At 42.6% G+C, this 21203-nt stretch overlaps 1 protein-coding gene across 2 annotated transcripts; it reads left to right on the top strand.

Moving 5' to 3' along the window:
- The first annotated feature begins 601 nt into the window (after window positions 1–601).
- LOC107395493 (brain acid soluble protein 1) lies at window positions 602–19363 on the top strand. 2 transcript variants are annotated; one of them, XR_011520759.1, is made up of 4 exons: window positions 602–925; window positions 14942–15961; window positions 17033–17146; window positions 17814–19363. XR_011520759.1 is itself a non-coding variant. In XM_015974890.3 (4 exons), the coding sequence occupies exons 1-3, from the start codon at window positions 838–840 to the stop codon at window positions 17086–17088; spliced, it is 1164 nt and encodes a 387-aa protein (XP_015830376.3). In that variant the 5' UTR covers window positions 602–837; the 3' UTR covers window positions 17089–17092; window positions 17814–19363. The 2 variants fall into 2 exon arrangements, 1 of the variants encoding a protein (XP_015830376.3); XM_015974890.3 differs by having other exon boundaries at window positions 17033–17092.
- The last annotated feature ends 1840 nt before the right edge of the window (window positions 19364–21203 follow it).

The following is a 21203-nucleotide window of genomic DNA, read 5'->3' as shown; positions in this document are numbered from 1 at the left end:
CAATGATTGTAATGTTGGTAAAAGTTTCACTCTCTGAGCCTCAGGGCCGATAACTAAAACTTCAGATTTGTCCTGACTGCGCTGGAGAATTTTTCAGCCATCCAGGATTTGATGTCTAAAATTCAGTTAAAAAGTGGCCGTTTGTCTTCAGGAGACACGGAGATGTACAGCAGATTATCATCACTATAACTGAAAGTTCACACCATATCTCCTGATGACATAACCAAGAGGGAGCTTATGAAGGTTAAAAAGTGCTGGGCCTAAAATTGAACCCTGAGGCACACCACATGTAATCCTATGAACCCCAGAGGAACAGGTATCTAAACTCACCATAAAAGTCCTATCTGTGAGGTAAGATGTGAACCAGAGTGGCCATTTTCGTTTAGGCGTGTTGAAGGAATGGTGCGGTCTACAGTATCAAAGGCAGCACTTAGATCCAGTAGAACCAGCACCATTACTCTTCATCAGGATATAATCTAACATCATAGCTGTGCAGTTCAAGTTATTACCACTAGATGGCTGATCTCATGCAGACAGACCTTGAATGGGAGGACTGACTGTTTGCCACCTCCTCCTGACTGAGAGCATCAGGCAGTCAGGAGGATGGCTCTGCTGCATGCTGGGAACAGACTTGTGTCTGGGGCACACAGCAGCAGGACTACATCAACACTCACCAGGAGAGACCATGGTTCCTGTTTACTTTGAGGATTAGTGGAGATTTTAGTTTTCTCATATTTGTTTCTGTCCCTACAACAGACACCTGTGTTTGGTGTTAGCTTGCTCCAGTTACTGGTTCTGCTTTTAAGATTTTAAACTGGTCTCATCGTTTTGTTTCCAATGGGGTGTTCATCTTCCAGTGCACAGACTGTTGATCAGGAGAAAAGACCAGGCACAAAGCCTGAGGACGGCAGCGGGAACACTGTGGGTGAGTGATGATCACCTGGGTGAATGTTCTCCTCCAGAATGAGCTTCTAACTGATAACTCTGAGTATAATCCACAGATTATCTAAAGGTACAGACAGGGGCGGAGTTAGGAACGAAAAAGGTCCGGGGCTTAGCCCAGATGAGTGATTTTCTACTTTTTATTGAAACCTTTCAACTTTCACATTTTGACCATCTTAAAGCAGCCAAAAAGCACTAGATTACACTCATGGACTGATGATATTTTACCTTTATCGTTGGCTTCTATACAGTACTGTGAAAACAAATCCTCTCTAGGGCTTTACATTAAGATGTGAGCCATGTTTATGCAGTAATCCTCACATTTATTCATATGTTTCCATCAAATAAAAGACAAAATTCACAAAAGTCACTGAAAGAAACTCAAAATATAGCAAACAGAAAATACCTAAATTATAATTAGGCAAAATAATTACAATTAGAAAGCTCTACTACCAGTGTTCAACAACAGGAAGTGCCGCCGGCACAACGAACCGGCAAAGGTCCTGGTCCTCATATTTACACGAGTGAAGAAAAAGGAAAAATCCCAGGATAAATAAAAGCACCATAAACACAGCTGGCATCAGAAAGTAAATAATTACAGCTAGATTATTGTATACAAAGGTTTTGGTGCATGTGTGCATTCAGAGTGGTGAACACTTGAGAAAAAAACTGTTCTTGAATCTTGAAACAAAACTTTGCTTTGATTTGTGGATGAAAAGAATAATTCAAACAAATCCGTCCCAGAAAAGTTTGAACGCTTCACTAACGAGCTGAGGGTTGAAACACCTGTCAGCAGGTGCAGACATCCGAGACTCCTCCAAGTGTTCAGCACAGTTTTTAGGAACTTCATTGTTTAAAATATTTCTGTTAAACCACAAAGCATGGTCATGGTTTTAGATTTACTTTTACTAAACACAGTTCAGTGATAGCTGTTCTTTTTCCTTTAATGGGGTGTGTGATAAAAACTCTAAAACAACTAAAATTATTAAATAATAAATTCCATATACTTAAATAAGTCATTTATTCATTTTACTAACTCTACTTCTACTTTACTCATTGACTTTTCAGTAATCCAGCTAATTCAGCTCCTCTGTTATTCATTTATTTCATTTTTATGATAATCATCCTGGCTTGTGTGGATTATTCTCATCAGACCTACATAACATTATTTTACTGTCATTAACTTTAGTGACATGTTTTACAGAAGAAGCACAAACCTGAACCATCCCAGCAGCTTTTGCTTTCAATCTTTTGTGGTTCTTTTAATCCAAAAAACAAACAAAACCTCTGTAACATTCATGTTTCTGTGTCTCAGCGCAGCATGCCGGCTGCTGAAGGGCTTCTTCTTAGTGTGGCTTTTAGATGACTCACCTTCTTATTTTAGCTTTTAGCTGAATTTGATCAATTTTAGCTTGTTTAACCATTTTTCATATATTTTGTCAGTATTTTATTACTTACTCCTTTACTTAAATGACACAAATTTTCTTTCGCACACACACGCACGCACACACACACACACACACACACACACACACACACACACACACACACACAAAGTTTAACTTCATGCTTCTATTATCTGTTTGTTTTCTGTATTTCTGCGTGAGAATCTGGTCGTCTGTCTCCATCCAGCCAGATTTAGTCCCTTTCTAGACTCTTACATCACCCTGGCAACGGGTTATTGTCCCGTGTATCTGACTCGCCTCTCTAAACATGTCTGACTGGATGGATGAGGGCAGTTGTACGTGTAACCCAGAAGCTAGAACCTTAATGAGGTATTAACTAATTGGCTTACTAATATGATCCATCCTCAATTTAGATAAAATATAAAATATAAATTAAGGAAATTAACAATACTAATTAATAGATATCTAATTAACTAATAGATAATTTCATAATGAATTATTGGAAGGGTGAATAACTAAAATAACGAGTTTAATATTAAACATCGGTTAAAACAAGAATCTTGAACATCACTAACAGAAACAGAAGAGGAAAGCTGTATACTATTGGTCCAGGTGGGAATCTGAAATTTCATTGGCTGAGAGAAATAAGTCCCGCCTCCGCGAAATAAAACCGTGCGACGCAGCTGAGCGAGAGGAGAGACAAACAGCTGTGCAGCACGCAGATACAGAAAGCAAAGACTGAGCGGTTAGAGAGAGAGAGAGAGAGAAAAAAAAACAACGGTCGAGGCCGTGAAGAACCCTGATTTGGGTGCCGCATAGATAGAGGGAGAGGCGGACTTGACTCCTTCTAATAAGAGCTAGGAACTTGGAACCAACGCGGTGAGTAAAGAAAAAAGAAGAGAAAAAGCTAACGATGCAACTTAAAAAAAAAAAAGGAAACTTAAATAGCTTATCAAATTAATTCCATTCTTATAGATTTGTGTGGAGACGACAGAGTGAACCAATCCTCTGTAGGAGGGAACCGTTGGAGCGCGTTGGTGAGTGAATGAGATTAAATTCAGTAAATTATTAAATTCAAAAAGCTAATTACAGCAACCGAGGTGACAGCAGTGGGCTGCTAGACGTTAGATCCCAGGAGTTAACATCTCAAACTACCAGTTAACGGTGGTAGGGCATATAGGAGTTAACGGCTCAAACCGCCAGTTAACGGCGGTAGGGCATATGGGATTCCCAGGAGTTAACGGCTCAAACCGCCAGTTAACGGCGGTAGGGCATATGGGATTCCCAGGAGTTAACGGCTCAAACCGCCAGTTAACGGCGGTAGGGCATATGGGATTCCCAGGAGTTAACGGCTCAAACCGCCAGTTAACGGCGGTACGGCATATAGGATTCCCAGGAGTTAACGGCTCAAACCGCCAGTTAATGGTGGTACGGCCTAGATGTACAAGGTCCTCAGGGGCGTTATAGCTAACGCCATAGAATTAGCAATGCGTCCCTTAACCAAACATTTAATAATAAAAAAAAATAGATAAATAAAAATAAATAAAAGCTAACTGATTAGGGAGGAATTATTTTACAAAGGTGGACCAAAGGACCAGAATTTATATTTTGTTGAATTTTGTTATAGAACATTTTATTTATTTATTTATTTATTTATTTATTTATTTATTTATTTATTGTGTTACAGATATACAAGGTGTCACAATGCTGTATAGAAACACAACTAAATGTATCCTTGTTGTCATGAATGTATTTCTTGTTGAATAGTGTAGAGTAATAGAATCTAACTGAGCCTATTGAGCTGAACAATTGTTGTCATATGTAATTATATTTCCAGAGCTACTGAGAATTATTTTAATAGACAATCAAATTGATGTTATGTTAGTTGAACTGTGAACCCAAACATGATTGGCTATGCCAATAGAGTGAAGCATTTGTTAAGTCTGTAAGACTTTATGCTGTGATGTGACGAGAAGGGTCGATGCCAACTCGCTAACAGTCCTGTTGTTTACAGGCTGGGTTTTTTTTTTCCTTGGGTTTGATCCCGACTCCTATGATCACTCACTTGGAACGAGAACTGGATTTCTTCCTGACGAGGGAGATGGCGAGCCTTAACCACTGAACGAACCAGGACATCTCAAGTAACTGAAGAGCAGACTGCTCTCTTCTGTGAACAATCTCAACGGTGCGGTAGGAAAAAATCGCACCACCGGACTCTGACTTTCACCCCAAGCGTGGGGATTTGACTTGACGCCGGCTGACTTGTGACTCATATGATCAAATCTCATACCGACCATTTTACTATTGTCGATTGTTTTCATCTGTTTTTGTGTGCTATCTTTATGTTATATTTCCCATTATTATTAAAATTTAGTATATAAACCGTTTCATGCTATACCCGTGACTCCAGTCATTCTTAAACAACCTCCAATTCTCCCCGAACCTAATTATTGGCCCATTTGTTTATTTTTTCTTTTAATTATCTTATTGTATCCTGTAATCCGGTTACATAAAACTTGGCGAGCCAGCCAGGAGAATTGTAGAGTTGTTACCTTAGCTAACCATTGACTGACATCATAAGAGTGCCTGGAGGTCACAGTGGTTTGCCATTTTGGCATTATTGGTACTTTTGAGTGTTTTAAAATGGAAGTTGTGAAAACAGAAAAGGTCAAAGTTTCAAATGCTGTTTTAATCAGTGGGTTAACTGATACAGACCTTGATAACGAAGTCTTTGGGTTTATGGAAGGATTCGGACCAGTTAACAGGCGCATTAAGTTACCAAACTGTGATCAGATTATTGTGGAGTTTCAACATGAAGCCACTGTTAAGGAATTGAAGAAACAATGTTTACCCTATGACAAACCTTGTACTAGGAACCCAGATGTTTTCTTCCATATTCAAGACCTAGCCAGCGCGTACAGTCTAGAAACTAGCACATCTGCCACTGATGCCTATCTGTCAGAGCTCAGGGACATAGCTGCGCGTAGCAATCAATCATTTAAAGACCTTCTAATGGAGGAACTGGCAAAAATTGGGGAATCTTTAGGAAGGGATACCCATGCATCTGAACCAGTCACTGAACCAGAGCCAATGCTCCATAGTGACCAAGTTACATATTCCCTGCCTTTAACACCAGAAGTTAACTATATGAACAACTCAAAGGACAATTGTCCACCTACAGAGACTGGAAAACAAAACCATTGCATTCCACCAAATCTTTTAAACACACCTGAGGTTCAGCGAGTTATTGTGGAACACATTGTTAAAAGCAGTGAGGTTATCCCTCCGCCTACTTCACAATACAGACTAAAACCGTTCTCAGGGCGAGTTCCACACCCTTCTTTTGAAACTGACTATGATACTTGGCGTAGTAGTGTAGTGTTATGCATAAATGATCCTTCACTCACCAAGTCCCAAATTGTACGAAGAATCGTGGAGAGTCTGTCAGCCCCAGCAGCGAGCATCGTTAAAGCTCTTAGTCCAAAATCCGACCCGGAAACGTACCTTGAACATCTCGATTCAGCTTATGCAGCTGTCGAAGACGGCGACGAGCTCTTTGCTCGCTTCTTAAACACAAACCAGGACAGTGGTGAAAAACCTTCCGATTACTTTCAGAGGTTATACACCTTGTTAAACCTAGTTATTCAGAGGAATGGAATTTCCTCCAGTGACGCCGACCAGCAGCTGCTCAAGCAGTTTTGCAGAGGCTGTTGGGACAGCTCGCTGATTTCAAACCTGCAACTCGAACAAAAGAAAGACAACCCGCCTCATTTTACAGCACTTCTCCTCAAACTGCGCACTGAAGAAGACAAACAGGCTACTAAAGCAGCACGCATGAAACAACACTTAGGGGCACAACGAACTAGAGTGTATTCAAATGTGCAAACAACATGCTCTCAGAGTAAAAACACTTGTGAACTGGAAATAGATGATAACTGTGATGACTTACGCAAACAAATCGCTGAGCTCAGGAGCCAAATTGCACAGCTTAAGGTTAACAACACAGATAAAAAGGCAAAGAAAACTCAAAAAGAGTCAAAACCCCGTGTGGGGACTAAAATTCCAGATGAGCCCAAACAGATTCAGCAGATAACAGCAGTGGTGCCCAGACCAAAGCCTGGATACTGTTTTAAGTGCGGAGAAGATGGGCACATAGCTTCTAGCTGTAGCAACGAGCCAAATCCAGCACTAGTTGCAACTAAAAGACTTGCTCTTAGACAGAAGCAGCGCGAGTGGGAGATGTCAAAGCCAATTGCTCAGTCTCCTCCTTTAAACCGGTAGAAGCTCCTATCGTGGGACAGATAGGTGCTAAAGTAGAACCAAGTCCCTCTAAGGAAAGGACAGAGAGACTTTTTTGCAAGCCAGTTCATGCTCATTCAGTGCCAAAACTTCCCAAAAGATTAGTGGGTGGGCGATGCACAGCTACAGTCTCAGTTAACAGTGTTGAATGTAATTGTTTACTGGATTCAGGGTCCCAGGTAACCACCATTGCCAATTCTTTTTACCAAGAACACTTACCTGACCTCTCAATTAAACCCATCAGTAATCTGTTAGAAGTCGAGGGCGCAAACGGTCAAGCAGTTCCTTATTTAGGATACATAGAGATAAGTGTCACATTTCCAAAAGAGCTCGATCAGTCTGGACTTGAGTTACCTACCCTTGCGTTAGTGGTTCCGGATATAAGCTCAAACTCTGATACACCACTACTCATTGGCACAAACACACTCGATCCTTTGTATGAGCAATTGTCTGCCAATAACTTACCTGATTCCAAGGCACTCTCTTATGGGTACCAACACGTGCTAAAAGCCTTAGCAGTCAGAAAAAAACAAAGCAAAGATGGACGAGTTGGTGTGGTGAAGCTTCGAGGGAGAACCCAAGAAGTTCTCCCTGCAAATAAAAAACTGTTACTAGAAGGGTTTATGCAACCCAGCCAAAACAAGCATGAGCCTTATGCACTCATTGAACAACCCACCAATGGTTCTCTACCAGGGGGTATAATTGTAGACTGTTGCCTCATTTCCTTACCTTCACATGGTCCATACAAAGTACCTGTTGTACTAAGAAACGAAACTAACCATGACATCACATTACCCACAAACTGTGTGATCGCTGAGTTAGTTAAAGCCGATCGTGTTATGCCATATCCAGAACCTGACAAAAGTGATCAGAAAGTACTTGCGGCGTGTAGTTCGCAGCAACAGACTTCACCTTCAAACCCTCCTCTCAGTTTTGACTTCGGTACTTCGCCCTTGTCCGAAGAATGGAAAGGGAGGATCACCAACAAACTTAACACTTACTCCGATGTGTTTTCGCACCACGATCTTGATTTTGGTCATACACAACAGATAAGACATCACATCAACTTAAAAGACGAGACCCCATTCAAACAGAAATCTCGGCCGATCCATCCACATGATTATGAAGCCGTGAGAAAACATTTGGAAGCCCTCTTGGAAACCGGTATAATAAGAGAGTCGGAGTCTCCATTTGCCTCACCAATAGTGGTAGTTCGGAAAAAGAATGGTGAGGTACGTCTATGTATAGACTATAGAAAGCTTAATCTGCAAACCATTCGCGACGCATATGCCCTGCCTAACTTGGAGGAGTCCTTTTCTGCTCTCGCTGGATCACAGTGGTTTTCTGTGATGGACCTCAAGTCAGGTTACTATCAAATAGAGATGTGTGAAAAGGATAAACCTAAAACTGCTTTTGTTTGCCCGTTTGGGTTTTATGAATTTAACCGTATGCCACAAGGAATAACAAATGCTCCAAGCACTTTCCAACGGGTTATGGAAAAGTGTATGAAGGACATTAATCTGAAGGAAGTGTTAGTTTTCCTAGACGACTTGATCGTCTTTTCCAACTCCTTGGAAGAACACGAAACCAGACTTTCTCACGTTCTTGAACGGCTTAGAGAATACGGACTCAAGCTATCACCAGATAAGTGTCGTTTTTTCCAGACATCTGTGCGTTATCTTGGACATATAGTATCTCGAGATGGCATAAAAACCGATCCAGATAAGGTGGAAGCACTCAAAACATGGCCGAAGCCTCAGACTTTGAAGGAACTCCAATCTTTCTTAGGATTCACCGGTTATTACCGACGCTTCGTTAAAGATTACTCAAATATTGTCAAGCCACTAACATCTCTCACGGCTGGTTATCCACCCAAACGGAAAAACTTTAAAACACCACCATGTAGATCAAAGTACTTGAACCCCAAAGAACCCTTTGGGAATCGTTGGAGCCAAGACTGTGAGAAGTCCTTTCAAACTATTATTGAAAAACTTACCACTTCGCCAGTTCTTGGCTACGCTGACGCAAAACTCCCATATCTAGTACACACAGATGCTAGTACGACCGGACTCGGTGCAGCGCTATACCAAGTGCAAAACGGTGTCACACAGGTAATCGCTTATGCAAGTCGCGGTTTAAGCTCTAGTGAAACTAGGTACCCTGCGCACAAGTTGGAGTTTCTAGCCTTAAAGTGGGCCATAACAGATAAGTTTCATGACTATTTGTATGGGAACACATTCACTGTCATTACTGATAATAATCCGTTAACTTACCTCTTAACAACGGCAAAACTCGATGCAACGAGCTATCGTTGGCTAGCTGCGTTGTCCACCTATAATTTTGACATCAGATACCGTGCAGGTACACAGAACGTTGACGCGGATGGCCTGTCTAGGAGGCTGCATGATAAACCTGAAGACAACTCAAAATTCACTGAGGAATGCCAACGACTAGATGAGTTCCGATCTCATCTTTTATCCTCTGTCAAAGAAGTCGAGCTTCAACTTCAAGCCGAAGCAGTGAAGGCAACATGCCAAAAGCACATGGTCTTGGATGAGGCTGATTCTCCTTGTGGTTTAGTTCAGTCACTTGCCATGTCTGCAGCGGCCATTCCAGACCTATTCCAGTTGGAAGACAATAGTGACAGTTTCTTTGCTGTGCCCAAGTATAACCATGCTGACCTTGTCTCCTTGCAGAGGAAAGATCCAACCATTGGCCGAGTCATTCAGCTGCTTATGACTGACAATAAACCGCCAACTGATACTATTGCAGAACCCCCGGTGGTTCTTAACCTTTTGAGAGAGTGGAAACGGTTTGAGTTTCAAAATGATTTACTGTACCGGAGACGCCAATTAGGACCAGAGACATCATTGCAGTTAGTCTTGCCTGATTCATTACGTTCAACAGTCATGCAAAGCCTACATGATGATATGGGGCATCTTGGGGTTGAACGTACGACAGATCTCATTCGGTCCCGTTTTTACTGGCCAAGAATGGCTAGTGATATCGAAATCAAAGTTAAAACTTGCGAAAGATGTATCCGTCGGAAGGCCCTCCCTGACAAAGCTGCTCCAATGGTGAGTATTACCACCACCAGACCTATGGAGTTAGTTTGCATGGATTTTCTCTCCATAGAACCAGACAGTAAGAACACTAAAGATGTCTTAGTGATTACAGACCATTTTACAAAGTATGCAGTGTCCATCCCAACCAAAGATCAGAAAGCCACCACCGTCGCGAAGAACCTGTGGGAACATTTTTTAGTCCACTACGGGTTTCCTGAGCGTCTTCATAGTGATCAGGGACGGGATTTCGAATCACGTACAATCAAGGAACTTTGTTCTTTACTTGGTATCCGTAAAGTCAGAACGAGCCCTTATCACCCTCGTGGCAACCCCGTTGAACGGTACAATCGTACATTACTCAGCATGTTGGGAACTTTACAAGCCACTGAGAAACATCACTGGCGCGATTTTGTAAAACCACTTACTCACTCGTACAATTGTACAAAAAATGACGTGACGGGATACTCTCCCTACGAGCTAATGTTCGGTAGGCAGCCTCGGTTGCCTATAGATATTGCCTTTGGGTTACCGCATTTGAACAAGCCCTCTATAACTCATTCTCAGTATGTTAAAGAACTGAAGAGTCATCTGGAACAGAGTTATGACATTGTCATAAAAAACTCTCAAAAAACAGCGAGGAAGAACAAAGAACGGTTCGACAGAAACATTCGTGAGTCCACACTAGGTGTGGGAGATCGTGTTTTAGTCCGAAATCTTCGCTTAAGAGAAAAGCATAAATTAGCAGACAAATGGGAGCAAACAGTGTATATAGTTCTCAAACAGATGGAAAACTTGCCAGTATACACTGTAAAACCAGAGAACGGAGAAGGACCCAACAGAACACTCCACAGAGATCTTTTACTGCCTTGTGGTTTTCTCTCTTCATTAGAAAATGAAACAGAACGCGTTACGAAACCTAGCAGACCTCATACAAGACAGAGTTCAGCCTTAGAACCTGACCCAGATGAGCCACTTGACGAAGAGGTAGATGAGTTTTATTACTCTGATCTTCCACAAGTGCTAAACCGACCATCCTATCAAATAGAGGTCACCTTGCCAAATAGGGAACTCATAGCAGATTCAGGACCGGTAAATAATATTCAACAACAAAACACACTATCCTTACACACAGGGGATCGCAAGGAACCAACCTTAGCTGGTAATGAAAATGCTGAATTGTCCTTACTTGACAAAGGCATCAACACCGAAACATTCTTACCTGAAAGAGTGAAAGAAGCAGCAACATACTTACCTGAAAAAACGAAAAAAAACGAAGTATACTTACCTGACGTAGAAACGGGGGATGAAACTAACACAAACCTACCTCAATTGGATGGTGTCCTAAAGTCGCAGCAACGTGATGTAAGTTTTGAACCCATCATACACGATCAGACACATACATCTGAAAAGACCAAAGTCTTAGAGAATAGCTCATCAGCTCTGTCGGAAAAAGAGAGCTCACTTCGTCCTGTCTCAGTTGAGAATCAAACCGAAACGGATGAGCATGATACTGTGCAACCAGAGATGTATGTCAGGAGATCTGAACGAAGTAGTCAGCCTCCTCAAAGACTAACTTACTCTCAATTGGGCAATCCACTAGTGACCGTAGTTAGGTCCCTTTTCCAAGGACTTAATAAAGCTTTTATTGACTCTCTTACTCAAGAAGTTGTGTACCCCGTAGAAACAATGCACAGGGACGTGCATGATATTTAATGGGGGAGGATGTAACCCAGAAGCTAGAACCTTAATGAGGTATTAACTAATTGGCTTACTAATATGATCCATCCTCAATTTAGATAAAATATAAAATATAAATTAAGGAAATTAACAATACTAATTAATAGATATCTAATTAACTAATAGATAATTTCATAATGAATTATTGGAAGGGTGAATAACTAAAATAACGAGTTTAATATTAAACATCGGTTAAAACAAGAATCTTGAACATCACTAACAGAAACAGAAGAGGAAAGCTGTATACTATTGGTCCAGGTGGGAATCTGAAATTTCATTGGCTGAGAGAAATAAGTCCCGCCTCCGCGAAATAAAACCGTGCGACGCAGCTGAGCGAGAGGAGAGACAAACAGCTGTGCAGCACGCAGATACAGAAAGCAAAGACTGAGCGGTTAGAGAGAGAGAGAGAGAGAAAAAAAAACAACGGTCGAGGCCGTGAAGAACCCTGATTTGGGTGCCGCATAGATAGAGGGAGAGGCGGACTTGACTCCTTCTAATAAGAGCTAGGAACTTGGAACCAACGCGGTGAGTAAAGAAAAAAGAAGAGAAAAAGCTAACGATGCAACTTAAAAAAAAAAAAGGAAACTTAAATAGCTTATCAAATTAATTCCATTCTTATAGATTTGTGTGGAGACGACAGAGTGAACCAATCCTCTGTAGGAGGGAACCGTTGGAGCGCGTTGGTGAGTGAATGAGATTAAATTCAGTAAATTATTAAATTCAAAAAGCTAATTACAGCAACCGAGGTGACAGCAGTGGGCTGCTAGACGTTAGATCCCAGGAGTTAACATCTCAAACTACCAGTTAACGGTGGTAGGGCATATAGGAGTTAACGGCTCAAACCGCCAGTTAACGGCGGTAGGGCATATGGGATTCCCAGGAGTTAACGGCTCAAACCGCCAGTTAACGGCGGTAGGGCATATGGGATTCCCAGGAGTTAACGGCTCAAACCGCCAGTTAACGGCGGTAGGGCATATGGGATTCCCAGGAGTTAACGGCTCAAACCGCCAGTTAACGGCGGTACGGCATATAGGATTCCCAGGAGTTAACGGCTCAAACCGCCAGTTAATGGTGGTACGGCCTAGATGTACAAGGTCCTCAGGGGCGTTATAGCTAACGCCATAGAATTAGCAATGCGTCCCTTAACCAAACATTTAATAATAAAAAAAAATAGATAAATAAAAATAAATAAAAGCTAACTGATTAGGGAGGAATTATTTTACAAAGGTGGACCAAAGGACCAGAATTTATATTTTGTTGAATTTTGTTATAGAACATTTTATTTATTTATTTATTTATTTATTTATTTATTTATTTATTTATTGTGTTACAGATATACAAGGTGTCACAATGCTGTATAGAAACACAACTAAATGTATCCTTGTTGTCATGAATGTATTTCTTGTTGAATAGTGTAGAGTAATAGAATCTAACTGAGCCTATTGAGCTGAACAATTGTTGTCATATGTAATTATATTTCCAGAGCTACTGAGAATTATTTTAATAGACAATCAAATTGATGTTATGTTAGTTGAACTGTGAACCCAAACATGATTGGCTATGCCAATAGAGTGAAGCATTTGTTAAGTCTGTAAGACTTTATGCTGTGATGTGACGAGAAGGGTCGATGCCAACTCGCTAACAGTCCTGTTGTTTACAGGCTGGGTTTTTTTTTTCCTTGGGTTTGATCCCGACTCCTATGATCACTCACTTGGAACGAGAACTGGATTTCTTCCTGACGAGGGAGATGGCGAGCCTTAACCACTGAACGAACCAGGACATCTCAAGTAACTGAAGAGCAGACTGCTCTCTTCTGTGAACAATCTCAACGGTGCGGTAGGAAAAAATCGCACCACCGGACTCTGACTTTCACCCCAAGCGTGGGGATTTGACTTGACGCCGGCTGACTTGTGACTCATATGATCAAATCTCATACCGACCATTTTACTATTGTCGATTGTTTTCATCTGTTTTTGTGTGCTATCTTTATGTTATATTTCCCATTATTATTAAAATTTAGTATATAAACCGTTTCATGCTATACCCGTGACTCCAGTCATTCTTAAACAACCTCCAATTCTCCCCGAACCTAATTATTGGCCCATTTGTTTATTTTTTCTTTTAATTATCTTATTGTATCCTGTAATCCGGTTACATACGCCATCCAGACCATCACTGGTCCCATCCCCAGTCTGGCCCGTGCGTTGCTCCCACCCTCCCCATCCGTCCTGTGCATCCAGCCAGCCGTGCTGCTGTTTTGACTGGGATCTGTGTCATTGTTGGCTGCCACATCATGTTGACACATGGGTATTACATGCCTGGAGTGGCGGTGTTTGGCTTGACACAAGCCTTCACATTTTCTCAGCACTGCTTATGTTGCCGGCCAAAGGAAGCTTTGTAGTGTCAAATGTAATAATACAAATCAGGGAATTAGAGAATTCAGGATGAGCAGAAGTCCAAAAGGCTAAATTAGAAAGCGACAGCCAAAAAAAAAACATTGAAGAAAAAGAGTTTGTTAGACATCGTTTGTGAGTTCTGTGTTTTTCCACTGACTCATTTTCACACAGGTTACCAACATTCCCTTCCACTCATCACTCTGAGCTCATTTGATGTTGTCTGACAGACAAATTAAATCAAATAGCTGCAGAGTCTGAACCGTTCAGCTGACTGAACCCTTCTGGTTCGGCTCGTTCAGAACAAAGATCCGTGTTTCTGCCTGAACTCTGAAAAAAAGCATCTGTCAGGACAATGTGGGATGGAGTTCCTGACTTGCTCTTCTCTCATATGTTCTGATATGAGAGAAGAGAACCCATGTGTGTTTTATTGTTTCTGACCAGGTCCTCGGGGCTTCATTAAATCACATTTTCAAGCCCGGAAATGAGCGGATGTTTCTCTCTGCACGCATTTGTGCCCTTATTGTTTTTGCATCCCTTTGCTCCTGCACTATATGATGAACGCATCTTTATTTTTTATTTCAAGCTATTTTTGCACATAGAATTGTTTTTACAGTGTAGCTGACAAAGAAAGCAGCTTTTTTCTTTCCCCGGTTATTTTTCATATTGTCTATCAGGTGTGTGTTTAAGCATCAGACGTTCCCCACGGCAGCTGTTCCTCGGTCACTCAGCAAATGAAAACACATTTTTAACATAATCTAGAATTGACATTTTGTATTTGAAATATTTATACTTAACAACAGAAACAAAATCAAAATTTGGTCATTCTGAAAAACAAAAGGACATTTTCAACAAATCTAAAGTCTTTGTTTTAGTATTTTTTAAACTGACTGAAGTTTGTTGCGTGCTTCATTAAGATATGAAAGCAAAACTGTTCAGCAGGCAGCTGAAAAGGTTGGATGATCCACTAGCATGCAGCTGCTGTGGAAAAGATTACAACCAGAGCAGCAGATCCCAGACGGTGGAGCTTTCAGCTGATTGGTGCAGGGTGTGCGAGTGAGTTCTTAACGCCAGATTTCTGTTTTTATTTTGGTAACAGACGTCAAAAATGTCATCATAGCAGAAGAAGCTCAAACCATCGAGGACCAGATGCAGCTTCCAGTGCAGACTGCTCTGAAGGATGATCTCAGACTGGTATCTGAAGAAGAGGCAGAGGAAGTGCTGATGGCCATGGAGGCTCAGGAGGATCTTGGTTCTGGGGAAGATCTCCTAACACTTCCTGAACCTGCAGCCTGTCAGGAGCTTGAACCAGAACCTTTAGCCTCTTCTCCAGTAGAAGGTTCTGCTGAGCCTGCAACCTGTCAGGAGCTTGAACCAGAACCTTTAGCCTCTTCTCCAGTAGAAGGTTCAGCTGAGCCTGAAGCTGCTGCAGCAGGAGGGGAGGTGAGTCCCCCCAAAGAGGAAGAAGAGGGTGTCGAAACTGAACAGGGAGAAGCCCCTGCTGGGCTTGAAGTTCTTGTAGTAGAAAAAGAAGAACCTTCACAGCCCAAATGTGTAGAAGAGAATGTTGCTGAGGAGTTGCTTGTTGAACCAGCAGGAGCCCCAGTGGTACTGGAAGAGGCCCGACCTGAGGCTGCTGAGACTCCAGCTGAAGCTCCAGCTGAAGCTCCATCTGAAGCTGTAACAGCAGAGGAACAAGCTCCAGAGACGTCAGCACCTGATATAGCTCTGACACCAAATGGTGCTTCAGAACCAACTGAAGCTGCAGCCCTAGCAGAACCCTCAGCACCTGCAGGTGCTGCTGGGATCATAATAGACTCCACTATCGCTGTAGCTACTGTTCCAGATATACCTCCATTATCTGCTGCCATGACTCAAGATGAGCCTCAGCCTCCCACTGAGGAAGCAGGAGAGGCCTCCCCAGCCTTCAATCAGCCAGTCCCACCCGCAGATACACCCTGTCCCCCTGAGGCCACCACTGCCCCTCCTGTAAAGGCTGAATCTGCAGCTGAGCCAGTTCCTGCTCCTTCACCAGCAGTGGCAGAAGACGCTCCGCTGGTAACTTCAGAAGGTGCAGATGCAGCTGTGGTGGAGTCCATCCCAGAACCATCAGCAGAAGGTATTTATCATTTCAGACAAGTCTTACTAACATGCAGATAACCAGTGAACGCTCCTGGACAACTAATTGGTCTCTTATCAAACACATGAACCTAGGTAAGCGTGGGTTCTGGTGCCCTAACAGAAGCTGCTAGTGAGCCGTGCTTATGAATGAGACATTATTGGACCAAACACTGAGCAGAAAACAGCAGCCTCAGTGGAGGCTTGTCTTCGGCGTGTTGAACGTGTCACAACAGCAGCTCTCCATCAGCTGACTGCAGACTTGTGCCCTGCTGCTTCATATTAAACAACGTCAGAGCTAAAACAAACAGCTGCAGTCAGCCCAGGGCTGGTTGCTGTCCAGGTTTTCATTATGTTCTTGTACTGAATGAGATGGCTTGATTCATTTCCACGAGAACTACGATTCCTTTTTGTTGCCTTTTTATCGCTTCATTTTTTTTAGATCAGCAACAATTCTCAACGTTAGACAGAGATAACCCGAGTAAAGGGAATATTATGATTTCATTTGTCGGGGTAAAAAGTTATCCAAACCAACTTAACTTCATGTGGAAAATTAAGAACCTCTTTTTTAAAACTCTGATTAACCACATCTGGGATGCTGAGCTCAGCATTACCCAGGCTGATGACTGTCTGGCAACACCAAGCAGAAACAAAACACCATACCCAGTTCTTAAAAGGGGAAATGAGAACAAAAGAACCCAGAACAACATCTGTCCTACAGGCCTCACCTGATTCAGGTTAACGCCAAAAGTTCTGATCTGGCAATAAGAGAGACAGGAAGGGCACAAACACACACACATCCCTCTCGTTTCTGATTAGCTTTTAATAATACAGTATGAATGGCTCATGTTTGTTTTATCATGGATCTTAAATGGTTTTGAATGTAAACTGTGTTAATGTGGTGTGCAGCACTTTGGGCCATCCTGAGCGTTGGTGAAAAGTGCTCTATAAATAAAAGATGATGATGATGATGATGATGATGATGATAATGTGTGTGTGTGTGTGTGTGTGTGTGTGTGTGTGTGTGTGTGTGTGTGTGTGTGTGTGTGTGTGTGTGTGTGCGTGCACACAGTGGCATCGGTAAATGAGGGATCTCAGGAGAGCGAGGCAGCCATAAAGGTGGACTGAGTCGGTAAGAACCAACAGTTTCTCTGTATAACTGTTGTGGAGCCCAGAGATCCAACAGGTAAGTTAGCTTGTGCTTTCCAGGACCAAGAACAGCAAAATCAATATGAAAGCATTACTAAGATACACAAATTAATTTCAGATTCAAGAATCAGGCCAAAGGCAAAGTTAAGGTGAGCAGTTACAGAGCAGAAGCTTCAGCATAAGAAACATTTATTCAAAGGCTGATGAATACATGAATGTTACTGGAGTTGGGGCACATCTGAGGTCATGAGGAAGCTGATTCCATCTGTGAGCAGCATCGTAGCTAAAAGCAGCGTCACCCTGTTTGGTTCTGACCCGGTTCTACCAGCTGACTGTTTCCTAAGGATCTCAGAGCCCTGCTGGGTGTAGATACCTGAAGGAGATCTGGCATGTATTCTGGCCCCATGCCATTGAGTGATTTATAAACTAGTAGAAGTACTTTTAAATGGATTCTGTAGTTTACTGGAAACCAGTGAAGAGACTTAGGAACAGGAGTGATGTGTTCAGTTCTCCTGGTTCTTGTTAAGACTCTAGCAGCAGCGTTCTGAATGGGCATCATTTTGATCAATTATTGATCAAACAATTGAAAAGTAACCACAATAATTTGTATTTGTTTCCTGTTACAACACACACTAAATATAAACATAGAAAATCTACAAAATGTTAAAGAAAATTAATTTTCTACCTTTTTCTTCTTTTTTCAGAGTTGAAATTCACAAATGCACCAACGTCCCTAAGCCACGCCTCCGTTGAAAGAAAACAAGAGCAGGATTGAGATCAAGGAAAAGAAGAACATAAAATCGTAACATTTTGCGTTTTGTCGCCGGCATCCAACAATTTATTTTATACTAATCCATCTTAACTCTTTTCTCATGGAAGATATTTCTACATGTGCTGTTGGGATACCAAGTGCCTAGAGCCACGTGGAGGCTTTAAACATGAACAAAAGAGAAGGTGACTAGCAGTTCAATAACTTGTGAAATTAGTGAATTTTTCTTAAGTAGATGATGTCTTTTGGGGTGAAGAGGACTGATGTGTTTGGGACAATGTTTAGAGTAAATCAAATACCATTTTAAGTAGCTTTTTCAGAAGAAGCCAAAAATGACAAAATAATGTTAAATAAAAAGGACAAAGTGAAAACCGTAACCTCCACAGCTGACTTAATGTAGTTTATTATGATGTTTTCTTCATTTGATTTGTATGGTAATGGACTTTAAAAATCTTATCAGACATGTTTATGGCTTGCTCTACTGGCAGCTTTTAATGTAAAACGTTACTGTAGTCACATAAAAATGAATCAAAAGTCCATCCATCCATGCATTTTTGGCCACTTATCTGGGTTGGGTTGTGGGGGCAGCAGCCTAAGTAGGGAGGCCCAGACTTCCCTCTCTCCAGCTACTGGGGCCAGCTCCCCCGGGGGAATCTCAAGGCTTTACCTGGCCAGGTGAGAGACATAGTCCCTCCAACATATCCTGGGTCTTCCCTCTCCCTCTCACCCTTTAGACTCTCACCAGGGAGGCATCCTAACAATACACCCGAGCCACCTCAACTGGCTCCTCTCCATGTGGAGGAGCAGCAGGTCTACTCCGAGCCCCTCCCGGATGACCGAGCTTCTCACCCTATCTCTAAGGGAGAGCCCAGCCACCCTGCGGAGGAAACTCATTTTGGTCGCTTGTATCCGCAATCTCGTTCTGTCGGTCACTACCCAAAGCTCATAGGTGCTCATAGGTGAGGGTAGGGAACGTAGATCGACCGGTAATTCGAGAGCTTTGCCTTCTTGCTCAGCTCTCTCTTTATCACGACAGACCGGTACAACGCCCACATCACTGCAGACGTAGCACCAATCCACCTATCGATCTCACTCTCCGTCTTTTCCTCACTCGTGAACGAGACCCAGAGATACTTAAACTCCTTCACTTGAGGCAGGAACTCATCCGTAACCTGGAGAAGGCATTTGGCCCTTTTCCGACTTTTGACCATGGCTTTGGATTTAGAGGAAGTGATTCTCACCCCAGCTGCTTCACACTCGGCCAAAAAAACGCTCCAGTCAGAGCTGGAGATCACGTTCTGATGAAGGCGACAGGACCACATCATTTGCAAAAGTCAGGGACCTGATCCTCAGGGCACCAAAACATACCCCCTCAACACCTTGGCTGCTCCATCCTGTCTGTTAGAGATTTTATCAATATATTTATCAATAAACCCAATTCCTGCAGTCAAAGAGAAAAGGAGAGAAAGACAATAAGCAGACAAGTAACCCAAATTGCAATTTGTGGCAGAGCACGAGGCAACTGCCCCGAGTTCTGCTCTGCCAGTTTATTTTATAACATGAGACAAGGAAAAAACAGAGGTGTGTGTGTGTGTGTGTGTGTGTGTGTGTGTGTGTGTGTGTGTGTGTGTGTGTGTGTGTGTGTGTGTGTGTGTGTGTGTGTGTGTGTGTGTGTGTGTGTGTGTGTGTGTGTGTGTGTGTGTGTGAATGGAAGAGAGACAGTGTGTGTGTATGGGAGTGAGGCCATGAGGGGGAGAGACAGTGTGTGTGTGTATGGGAAGAACAGTGTGTGTGTATGTGGGTGTGTCTGAGTAAGTAGTGATAAGGTAATACATTGGTTAATAGGATTAAAGTAATGAAACATAAAAATTCTATAACACTGTCCGTAAACGTTATGAACAGAATCTGTGATAAAGAGCAGCCTTGGTGGAGTCCAACTCTTACCAAAAACAAGCTCAACTTACAGCCGGCAATTCAACCAGAGATCTGGCACCGGTCTTATAGGGACCTAACAGCTCGTATCAGAATGCCTGGTACCCCACACTCCCGAAGTTCCCCCAAAGTGCCTCCCGAGGGATGCGGTTGAATGCAAAGCACAAAACACACATAGATTGGTTAGGGCTACTCCCACGCACTTGGCGTCTCTCATTGGGGGTAACTCCAGAGTGGTAGGGTGTCCAACTAAATCCAGTGGGAACCTCTCAACCTCGCACACCAACTCAGGCTCCTTCCCCACCAGAGAGGTGACATTCCACGTACTGACAGCCAGCTTCTTTGGCCGAGGATCAGACTGCCAACATTCCCACCTTCAGCTATCACGCATAACACATGGCACAAGACTCTTTTGGCCCCTTCTACAATTGGTGAGCCCATGGGAAGGGGGACCCATGATTCCGCTTTGGGGTGTGCCTGGCTGGGCTACATGGGTAAAAGCCTGGGCACCAGGCGCTCACCAGTGTGCCCCACTTCCAGGCCTGGCTCCAGAAGGGGGGCCCCGGTGACCCACATCTGGTAATGGGAACACTGTTTTCATTGACATTCATCTTCGTAAGGGGTCTTTGGGGTGCTCTTTGCTTGATCCCTCACCTAGGACCTGTTTGCCATGGGGGACCCTACCAGAGGCATAAAACCTCAGACAACTTAGCTCCGATACTTGGGACACTCAAGCCACCCTCCACCACGGTAAAGTGACAGCTCAGGGAGGAGATCAATCAAAAGTGTTTTTAGTATTTTAATTATGTTAAAAATGTGTTTTTGAGTGGAGTACTGAATAAAGTTTAATGTTCGCATACAAACATTCACTGCCTGGCCAAAAACAAGTCTCCACCTAGATTTAACTAAGCAGACAGGTATTTGATAATTACTGCACGGGCGACTGGCTTTCAGCTGTAACAACTTATTTAATTTCAACTGGTGCAACAAGTAGCTTCTCATTTCTTAAACAACCAAGTGGAACGACACATCTAGTGGTGAAAAGATGTTGGTCTGTGTGAGAAGGGTCAGATCATCAGCATCAAGCAGAGTAGACATCTAAGGAGGTGCACAAACTGGGTTCAGAACAGTCCAACACATTATTAAAACTGTTCTGATGAGTCCAGATGGACCCTGGTCCAGGGTGATGGTGCATCAGGGTAAGAAGAGAGGCAGATGAAGTGATGCACCCATCATGCCTAGTGCCTACTGCACAAGCCTGTGGGGGCAGTGCTATGATCTGGGCTTGCGGCTGTTGGTCATGTATATATATATATATATATATATATATATATATATATATATGAGCCGGATACTCGTTTCAGACGCATTTTTGACGAATACGAGCATGAAA

Source organism: Nothobranchius furzeri, chromosome 5 (assembly GCF_043380555.1).
Source record: "Nothobranchius furzeri strain GRZ-AD chromosome 5, NfurGRZ-RIMD1, whole genome shotgun sequence".
Lineage (NCBI taxonomy): Eukaryota > Metazoa > Chordata > Actinopteri > Cyprinodontiformes > Nothobranchiidae > Nothobranchius > Nothobranchius furzeri.
Note: the sequence above shows the minus strand (reverse complement) of the source record. Positions and strands in the feature narration are given on the sequence as shown.

What these genes read in the sequence shown, in the direction of transcription:
- LOC107395493 (XM_015974890.3), top strand. Translation starts at nt 838, where the DNA reads ATGGGGTGTTCATCTTCCAGTGCACAGACTGTTGATCAGGAGAAAAGA. An exon ending in CGGCAGCGGGAACACTGTGG is followed by an intron (nt 926 to 14,941) that starts GTGAGTGATGAT and finishes TTTTGGTAACAG; the next exon opens with ACGTCAAAAATGTCATCATA. An exon ending in CCCAGAACCATCAGCAGAAG is followed by an intron (nt 15,962 to 17,032) that starts GTATTTATCATT and finishes GCGTGCACACAG; the next exon opens with TGGCATCGGTAAATGAGGGA.